The sequence below is a fragment of the Macrotis lagotis genome, chromosome X, assembly GCF_037893015.1.
Source record: "Macrotis lagotis isolate mMagLag1 chromosome X, bilby.v1.9.chrom.fasta, whole genome shotgun sequence".
NCBI lineage: Eukaryota > Metazoa > Chordata > Mammalia > Peramelemorphia > Peramelidae > Macrotis > Macrotis lagotis.
In genome coordinates, this window is record NC_133666.1 from 641,263,773 (window position 1) to 641,274,761 (window position 10,989).

General features: G+C 34.7%; 1 protein-coding gene across 1 annotated transcript; it reads left to right on the forward strand.

The window, feature by feature from the left end:
- The first annotated feature begins 8,425 nt into the window (after positions 1–8,425).
- LOC141497490 (olfactory receptor 1f45-like) lies at positions 8,426–9,367 on the forward strand. The gene has a single exon (XM_074200143.1). The coding sequence runs from the start codon at positions 8,426–8,428 to the stop codon at positions 9,365–9,367; it is 942 nt and encodes a 313-aa protein (XP_074056244.1).
- The last annotated feature ends 1,622 nt before the right edge of the window (positions 9,368–10,989 follow it).

Sequence of the window (10,989 nt, forward strand, 5' to 3'; positions counted from 1 at the left end):
CCCAAGTAAGTACATCTGCAGACATTACTTTCTCTTCATTTCAAGGAGAAAATTTCATAACAGAGTAATGTTGCGGAGTCTCATAGAAACTTTTAAATAAAAGGAACTTGGAAATGTAGACATTCAAAACTGGAAGGAGTCTGAAATATAGAACATATTATCAGAACTTAAAAGGACAAAGATTATAAAAAGTACAAGAAATCTTGGACTGCATAATATGACATTCAAGATCAAAAGGAATTTAAAGCATAAAATGTCAGAGATGAATAGGGCTGGAGAGAACCTTAGAACATAAAATGTTCAAATTAGGAGGAAACTTGAAATACAAGAACTCTAATGTCAGAGTCCAAAAGACTCTAGTATAATCCTAGAATATTTGTTTTTAGAAGGGGTATTAGAACTAGCAGTCTAGAACAAAAATCTCAGAACATTATTTGAAGGGTCTTAGAAACATTCAGTATTTATTATGCAGTTATTATGTGTTTAAGATACAAAAATAAATATCAAAAGGTCTCTTCCCTCAAGGATTTTACATTCAAATAGAAGAAATAACATATGTACATATAAATAGCTATAGATTAATTGCAAAATTAATATAAGGCATTTAGGAGGGGAAGCAAATAGAAACAGTTCATGTAAAAAGAGAGATTTGCCAGCTGAACTTTGAAGGAGACCAGGGATTTCAACAAGTTTGGAAAGTGAAGCAGAGAATATCAGATATGGGGTACAGTCGGGAATTTGAGAGTCATATATATAAGCTATGTCATTGAAATAGGAAACAAATCATTTTTTTCTTGCTATTGTAATTCTCTTGATACAAGAATGCAATGATTTCCCAAATGCAGTCATCCTTACCCTTTTCCTTATCCAGAGGAGAGGATACAAAAATAGTAAAAAAAAAAAAAAAAAAAACTGTTACATTGTCACAAAAACCAGAATCAGTCAGGAAATATAAGCATATGAATTCTAGAAATGGCTTGGCCATCATAAGACCAATGGCATAGACCTTAACTTCTCAGGCTCCCAGTTACCTCATTTTAAAGTTAAGGGATAAGAATTGTAACTGTATTATTTCAAAACCAGAGTATTTAGAGTAGAGGTAGATCTTGGAGGGAAAAAAAGAGAGATGCAAAGTATCTGACTATGGTCCAGATAAAAAACGAGATTTGGTTAGGACTGGAGTAAACAAAACAGGATATTAGAACTCAAGTTGAAAAATATACAATGGAATATAAAATATGGAAAAAACTTAGAGACTGACGTTCAACTTTTTTATATATCAGCTACAAATGTCCTAAACCTCTTTCCAGAAATCATTTGACTACACAATTCTTTATCCATTTCTCTACATTTAATATATAGGGGGATTCAAATTTCCTGACAGTTAAGAAAATTCTCTTCATTCTATCTCCTAGATACTATATTTTTATTGAATTTTATTGAATCAACATAGCAAAATATCAAAATTGGAAGGACTCCTAGAAACTATATAATATTATCCCATATACACTTGAGTAGAAAATCACTTCTTCTATGATCTCATAAATTAATAGGTGATCTCAACTCTCTCCTTTACTCTTCTCTAGAAAAATTCCTCACCAACTTCTCCCATGGAAGAACACACCCTGCCAAATCTTTCTGTTGGATTATTCCCATCTCTTTCTGTCTTTGACTCTATTCCATATGTGCCTATTGCACTCTTCAAATGGGATGATCCTTAAAAATTCAACATCCAAAACTGAGCTCATCTTTTTTTCCAAACCCTCCCTTCTTCCTACTTTTTCTGTTACTGTACAGTCACCCAGGCTCACAACCTAGATATCATCCTCAACTTCAAATTCTCTCTTACTTTCCCATATCCAATCTGTAGTCAAGTTTTATTGATTCCACTTTCATACTATCTCCTATTTGCCCCATCGCACTTCTCACTGTGTTGCCAATATCCTAATATACAGTCATCATCATCTTAGACTATGGCAATATTATGCTTGACTTCTCTGCCTTATGTTTCTCCCTGTTCCAATTCATCTTCCACTCAAATATCAGATTCATCTTCTTAATGTATCAATCTGACGTATCATTCTCAAACACCCCTAATCAATGAACTCCAGTGGCTCCCTATCACTTTCAGTATCTATTATAATATCTTCTTTTTGACATTCAAAGCCCTTCACAACTTGGCTCTATCCTATCTTTTCAGTTTTCTGAAGCTACATCTTTCTTCTCCCTATCCAACCCTCTCACCATACTCCATGATAAAGTGACATAAGCCTCTTTGTTGTACCTCACACAAGACACCCTCTCTCCCAAGTGGCAGATCCTCTCTCTGTTTTTTTAAGTTTTATTTATTTTATTCTGAACTTAAGAAATAAAACAAGCATTCCCCTAACACAGTAGAATGGGGAAAAAAATGATTGTACCTGAAACTGCAAATCTATATATAATTAAGTTATCATATAACTTTTTTATTTATTTTCCCCGTCCTTTTTTCAAAGCACTTCAGCACCACTCCTTCCTAATTTTACAATATTCTTATTTCTCTCTCTGATTCAGTTATAATGACCTTTTTGCTTTTCTTTCCATAATCTTTAGACTCTGAATGCTTTCACTTTTGTACCCCATGTTTAGAATTCTCTCCATCTAAATCTCCAGATTTCCCAACTTCTTTCAAGTCTCAGATAAATTTACACCTTCAAAAAAGAAGCTTTTTTAATCTCCCTTAATCTTATTGCCTTCTTTCTGAGACTGTCTTTAATTTATCCTTTATCTATCTTATTTGAACAAAATTGTTTAAATATTGACTCCCCCATTGAATTGTGAATCACTAAGAGCCTTTCTTGGAATGTCCAACACATAAAATAGGACTTGTCACAAAGTAGAACATATAATAAATGTTTGTCTTAACTTGTTTTAACTTGATTGAAGATCACTGAGAGAAAATGAGACACATAATGCTGTAGTTGCCTAGTATATGTTGCTTATCCAGAAGAAAAGAATAGTTTGGGAAACTGATCACAAACCTGGTAGATGGGTATGAAATGGGAGTAATTATTGAGACATGTCCTGGACCCAAGAACACTCTTTTTCTGCTTAAAGCCCAACACCTGATACATTTTTTTAATCTACTGTGGTCATCATCTTTTTCCCAAAATGTGGAGGAAAACATAAGGTGGGGAGAGAGATTATGATTCTGAATCAAATTATATCCAGGAAGGAATAACTGCTGGATGGAGAAGTGATGGGTCATGAAAATCCTAAAGGATGTGACTGCTGAGTCAACTGATAGATCATGGTAAATGAGAAAGCTTCCTAAGGACTTGAGTTTGTCAAATAAGGAAAAAGGAAAGATTCCAAACACTTTGTGATATTGACCTTGACTTTGATTTCTGGACAAAGTCTTGAAGGCAATGTTAAAAACATGGTTTATAATAGTTTAGAAAAGGAAAAGGCTTGATTCAAACTAAGCTCATTTCATTTTATTGTAGGATTAGTAGGCTTATAAATAATAGCAATAACAATTAACAACTAGCATTTAAATTTACCAGGTACCAGATATTGTGCTAAGCCCCTTACAATTATTATCTCATTTAATCCTCACAGCAATCTTAAGACATAAGTGCCTTATCCTCATTTACAAATGAGGAGTCTAAGGCAAACAGGGATTAGGTGTCTTGCCCCAAATCACACAGCTATTAAGTCTCTGAAGCACCTTTGAACTCAGATTGTCTAGATTCTGAACTCAGCACTCTTTCTACTCCATCTCCTAGTTGCAACATCTACAGCCTTCATACATACCACTTTTAGCAAAGCATTTGCAAAAACCTCATGATATTAATACTGAACATAAAGGGAATGCGTAAGCTAGTTGAAAATACAGTAGTTTCTTCCTTAGGATATGATGAACTCCTCTTCTCTGGAGATTTTTTTAGTGGAGATAGTATGATCACGGTTTGAGAATACTGTAGAGAGAGTTTCTGCTCAAATGCAACTGATTTTCCTCTAAGATTCCTTTTAATTATGAGGTCCTGTCATAGCAAGTCACTAAGTTGTCCAAATACTCCTTGATCTCCTCACAAAAGTACATCTGAACATCTCCTTTGTTCATTTTCTTCTTTGAAATGAGGCATTTCTTCTCAAAGGTATATTTTAGTCATCAGTCTTCCCCAACCAAGTCTCAGTGATACTTTTGGTTTCAAATTTGCATCGTATCACTGGTATCTCTAGTTCAACTTGTTTATTAAACACATTATATGTAATTTCATAGTTGTCTAAGGCTGACTATTCTCTTCTATTAATAATTGGCCCTCTCTTCTTACCTCATATTCACTGCTCTCCCTTGTGTGAGATTTAGCAGACACTTCACTCAAGTAATATTTTAAAATATATTATATAGTATAGTATAAGCATTCTATTAGTAAATTCACATTGTTTAAATAAAATGAAAAAATGAACAAAATATAAAAATATGTAACATCATAAGTCAATATCAGTTTCATAATAATACCAATAGCATATAAAAACATTAACTACAATATCTATGAGGTAAATAGGTACTAACTTCTTTAAGGAAATCAAAATCATTATTCTCTGCCATTATGAATAGTAAAGAATTTATTTTCATTCTCATGCATTCAGTCCATATACTATTTTATGCCTGTGATGTGTTACTTGTACATGCCCCTGCTCCACCTAATTATGTCCTATCTCATTAATTTTATCCTCCAGTCCTTGGTCTGGGTATTAATCTGGACAACAAAGATTCATTATCTGAGTCCCGAACTCCCAAAGCTTCCACAATCATGTTGTCACTGTGAACACTGTGTCCCTTAAGGGACAAGGGCTGGCACACTATTTGATATTTGGCTATCTTGCCAGTTCTATCAGAATGCAAGGTAGAGCATTTATTTTTTTAAAAGTAAGTCTTGCTAATAATCTTGGCACATAGGCTCTTATAGTTGAAAAATACCCAGCAAAGGTCCAGTTGAAATGACTCCTTTAAGAATACCCATTCATTGATGGCATCTAGCCCTTAGATCACTTTTATCACTGGTCTGCAAAAAATAGTGTCATGCCTTCTGATAATAATTGAACTCAGATAATGATTATAGTGACAAAGAACATATTAGAATATTTTATTTGGTGATTATGAAATCCCAGGATATACACCAGGTAAAGAATTCCTGGGTAAAATTCAAGGACAAGGTCATAGAAGTGATAGAAAGCATCCTATCCAGATCTGGTTCATCAAATGTCTACTCTTTGTAAATTTGATGATGCCCTTATTTAAAAGGAAACTAGGGGGGGCAGCTAGGTGGCATGGTGGATAGAGCACTAGGCTTGGAGTCAGGAGGACCTGAGTTCAAATCGGACCTCAGACATTTAATAATTACCTAGCTGTGTGTGACTTTGGGCAAGTCACTTAATCCCACTGCTTTGCCAAAAAAAAAGCAACTAAGTAACACCTTAGTACATAAAACTCTAGACCTAGAGTCAGGAAGATGAGTGTAAATCTGATCTCAGACATTAGCTATGTGATTCTGGGCAAGTCACTTTACCCTGTCTTCCTCAGTTTCCTCATCTGTAAACTGAGCTGGAGAAGGAAATGGCAAACCACTCCAGTATCTTTGTCATAAAAATGCCTAATGGGGAGATGAAGAATCATACATGACTGAAAGGACTGAATAACAGAAAATTTATTTAAAAGTTGTTCTGCTACCTCTTGAGCTAACAGGCTATTTTTGAGCCAGGCTGATCTTTACAGGCAACTAATAAATGGTTACACACAACTGGGTACATGTGTTTTACATATAAGTAAGACCTCCTTTCAGAATGGAGCAATGCTCTCTGGCTGAGATTAGGTGGTGGGCTGGGCAGCTGTCACATTTAGGAAGTAGTGAAAAAGTCATACTAGGTCCATTGGGAAATGAATTAGTATTTATATATCACCTATTATGTGCCTGTCATTATCTTAAGCACTTTTCTACAAATATCATCTCATTTGATCCTTGCAACGACCCTGAAGATCATTATTATCCTCATTTAACAGTTGAAGAAACTGAGGCAAAAAGAGGTGAAGTGACTTGCCTGGTCTAGCTAGTAAATGTTTAAAGTCAAATTTGAACTTGGGTGTTCCTGACTACAGATCCAATGCTTTATCCACTGTGCCACTGTTATTTCTGCAACTAGAGGAGACTCAAGGTTTAATATTGTCTCTATGAGGAAAATGTCACCATCTATTGCCATTTTTTTTCTAATTTCTCTGATTAAGAAGCAAAGGATCCTTTTGGGGACCATACAAACTGCTGTTAAGAGGAAAGGAAGCAGAGGACAAAACTGAAGATCTTCATTATATTTAATTTCTACCAGAGTTCTACATTATACCAGTCTACTAAGTCAATATTGGGTATCATTTAGCATAGCAACATTAACAGAATTTGTGGCATGTTTTCCCAAACGGATTTGAAAGTAGGGATATTTTGAACCTTACAATGAGTGAGGAGTATTCATTTATTTGGGGCCATCAATAAAAAGGAAAGCTATTACATTAACTTGTAAACTTGCCTATGTGGCAACTTCTCTCACATTGTCCAACATTTTACCAAACAAGCATGAAGTATCAGCTATTCTTTCATTTTTGAAGAGAACCAATAATATCAGTGATGTCTTGACTTGCATTTGAACTGGAGGTAAGATGACTAGACTATGTATATGTCCCAGCATATCTAGTTTTCTATGATAGCTATCATAGCCCAGACCTGTCCCCCTTTCACATGGTAAATCAAAACTCCCATTTCTAAATTAAATCACAATATTTTAAAGATCTATAATTTCATATGTGTAACATTCACTCCACTTAAATTAAAATTCCTCTATAACTTCAGATGCAGTCTTAGAGAGCTACTAAGGTGACAAAAAAATGTTTTTCTCAGCATCCTGTGTCCAACTCAGTGAAGAGTCTCTCAACTCAAATAGGCTGGTCCTTATATGTCAGACACATATTCCATTTTCTAATTTATACCATCACTCCCAGGATCTTCTAATGAAATCCAGTAGCACTCCATAACCTTTTGAATCAGATCTAAACTCCTCTGTTTGGCATTTAAAGTTCTTCACAACTTTTCCACCTGTAGTGACAGGGAACTAAGAAGAGAGGCATAAGCTGCTAGGGAGAATGCAATCTCCTGATGCCATGCCTTTTCATCTCCTGTCCCTGGTCTTTCCCTGATCTACCTCCTTATCTTGGCATCTTCACTTCCCCTACCATTTTTCATATCTTAGCTAAAATCTCACTTAGTCTGTCCCAAACCCCTCTAATCCTCGTCCATTTTCTATAAGAGTACTTATAATTTATTCTCTATTTATCTTGTTTCTACATGCATTTGAATTCCTTTGATCAAGGACTGTGGGGGGGGCAGGAACTGGGGGGAGGGGAAAGGGTGAGTGTGGATTGCATTTCTTTGTGTCCCCAAAATTTAACACAGTGTCTATAGCTTCGCAAAGACTTAGCAAATGCATATTGATAGGATTGATGTCTCTGAAATGAGGTAAGTGGTCAATATACTTTATTATCCCTTCTCTAGAACATTCCATTTTTTCTATTCGTTCAAGCTGAACTTTTTTAGCAATCTTTTTAATTATGTTGTAGTCATTACAAATGTTGTTCACTACCTATATATTAAATCATACAAACCATTTGATTTTTGAAGGATACTGTATATTTGTTATTTATATTGCATAAGAATATCTATGACATTTTTATAGAGTGTCTGTTTCACCCTCAGTTGGCATTACCTTTCATTTCAGATACTGCCACAAAATATACTATTAAAATGATTTGATATCAATTGAACTTTTATTAGTGCCTTTGACTTATTTGGGATATATGCATAATTAGGATCTCTAAGATATAGGATAAGGACACTCACTTCTCACTTCTCTTGCTCAATTCCAAATTGAAGAACAAAATAGTTATATCACTTTACAGCTCTAACTGTGCATCAGCACACCTACTATAGCACATTTACAGTCCCAGAAGCATTGATCATTTGTATTTTTTTATCTTTTCCAATTATCAGGAAAGAAGGCAAAACTTCAGTGTTCTTTCCATTAATATTTCTTACTATTAGTGATTAGGAGCATGTTTTCATTTGGTTATTTATACTTTGTAATTCTTATTCAGAAAATATTTCCATATTTTGGCCCTTTATCTCATAGGGAATGTCTTTTGTATTATTCACCTGTTTCTTGTAAATTTTGAATTTCAGACTATTATCAGTAATACTACTTTCTTTTCTCACTTTTCCTAATTCTCTTCCAGTTCTCTTTTCACTGATTTTATGCCCGGAAAACAATTCAAATCAAAACTTCATTGAACTTCTTAAAATTTGTTTTGTGTCTTTTTCCACATATGCTTCCCAACAGACCCATGGAACAGAGAAATCAATCTGAAGTCATTGAGTTCATCCTACTGGGCCTTTCAAATGATCCAGAGCAGGAGAGACTCCTGTTCTTCTTTTTTATGTTTATGTACCTAATCACAGTGCTGGGGAACCTGTTCATCATTCTGGCCATTAGAATTGACTTTCACCTCCATACTCCCATGTACTTCTTCCTTAGCAACTTATCCCTGGTTGACATCTGCTTCACATCCACCACCATTCCCAAAACATTATTAAATCACCTGTTTAAAAGGAAGGCAATTCCTTACGGCAGGTGCCTAACGCAAACATTCTTCTTCAGTTGGCTTATAGGGACAGACAGTGTCCTCCTTGCCTCCATGGCCTATGACCGCTATGTAGCTATCTGTTCCCCACTACACTATACCATGATTATAACCCCAAGAGTCTGTGTGTTTCTCGTAGCAGTGTCCTGGATTTGGACTTGTATTAATTCCCTTATACACACTACATCCCTGAACCGACTTTCATTCTGTGGTCACAATAAAATCCATCACTTCTTCTGTGATCTCAGTGCCCTGATAAAGTTGGCCTGCTCTGACACCTTCATCAATGACTTGTTAATCTACACAGTAGGAGGATTGACAGCTGTTGTACCCTTCATTGGAATTCTGATATCCTACATTCACATTTTTGTAGCCGTGCTGAGGATCCCTTCTACTGGAGGAAAAAGGAAAGCTTTCTCCACCTGTGGTTCCCATCTCACTGTGGTCTGTCTCTTTTATGGGACAATCATTGGAGTGTACTTCAGTCCCACATCCACCCACACAGCACAAAAGGACACCGCAGTAGCTGTGATGTACACAGTGGTCACCCCCATGCTAAACCCTTTTATCTACAGCCTAAGGAACAATGACATGAAGGGAGCCCTAAGGCTGCTCCTCATCAGAAAGCCAGGCCTCTCTTTGTAGCTATGAATAATCCTTCTGGCTTTAGGTACTTGTATCAAGCAACAACTCCTGTGAATGGATAGATTTACATTAAGACTTTTCAAATATTCAATGAATGAAGACACTCTTTCTAAGGACACCAGTGATAATAAGAGTGATGGGAAGGACACGGGCATTTTGCTTCTTCTTCTTCTTCTGGTTCAATTAGCTCCTAGCTGAGCAAATCAATTAATCTTCCTAAGTTTCATGTTCCTCATCCAGAAAATGAAGGGGCAACTACTCTGGATCTATTCTATAGAGCTTAACAAATTGAGTAAGTTTTGTAGCTTATGGAGAGAGTTGGCTAAAACACGGACTTCCCTGGAATCACCTAGGCAAGATTTGTCAGAAATGTGACATGAACTCTCATATTCCTAATTTTAAGGCTATATTTTTAGTCACTATAGTACATTGCCTTTCTAATAAAATATGACAATAAGAAATTCAAACAAACGGGAACATTATAGGAAAAAAATGAGGGGTGAATTAAGCAGAATCTGCAGAAGAATTTATAAAATAACTACAGTTGTGTGTGTGTGTGTGTGTGTGTGTGTGTGTGTGAAGAAAGAATAAAACTGAATGTTTTGCAATATAGCAAGCAAGTTTGGCATGAGAAAAAAAGTTGAATAAAAGGTGCCACATCTCTTCTTTGCTGAAGAGTTGGGTTTTGCTAAGCTTTTTTTTCTTTCTTTTTTCCTTTGTTCAGAATGGTTCAGTGGATAAGAGAAATGAAAATGAGATAAAACAAAAGAAATAAAAAATAAAAAAGGAAATACCTCTTCAGTAAAAGTTCTTCCTTGTATGTCTCTTTTTTTGACATAATTTCTCCTATTCTTCCTCTCTCTTCTTCTTTCTCCCAGTGAAATGGATGAATATTTACAAAAATAAAAATTGCTTAGATTAATAGGACACTTAAATAGAAACTTAAGTAATATTCTACTTAAATTATAACAGAGGAATTCAAATTAACAGAATACTTAAATAATCCTGGCTCAAAAGAAATTGAACAAGCTATAAATAAGTTCTCTAAGAAAAAATCCCCAGTATCAGAGGGATTTATATGTGAATTCTATCAAATATTTAAGGAAAAATTTATCCCAATACTATATAGACTATTCTACAAATATGTAAAGAAGTCCTACCAAAATTCTTTTATGACACAAATTTGGTTTTGATACTTTAATCAGGGAGAGCAAAAACAGATTATGAAAACTACAGACCAATTTCCCTAATAAATACTATTACAAATTTTTTAAAATGAGGTTTAAATAAGGTTATTTAAATAAGGTTATTTCAAATAATCAAGGAGTTTACAGCAATATATCACCATAATCATACACGATGACCAGGTAAGATTTATACCAGGAATTTAGGATTTATTTAATATTAGGAAACTATAAGCAAAATTGATCATATCAATAAAAACAAGTTAAATTATATGATTATATCAATAGATACAGAAAAAAACTTCTAACAAAAAAACAACAGCCATTCCTATTAAAAATTCTGGAAAAAGACAAGAATAAATTGAATGCTTCTTAAAAGGATAAATATAATCTATCTAAAACCAGGAGTATACATAATCTATAATGGAGATGAGTTAA

Excerpts from the sequence above, each read along its gene's own strand:
- LOC141497490 (XM_074200143.1), top strand. The coding sequence starts at position 8,426 with ATGGAACAGAGAAATCAATCTGAAGTCATTGAGTTCATCCTACTGGGC.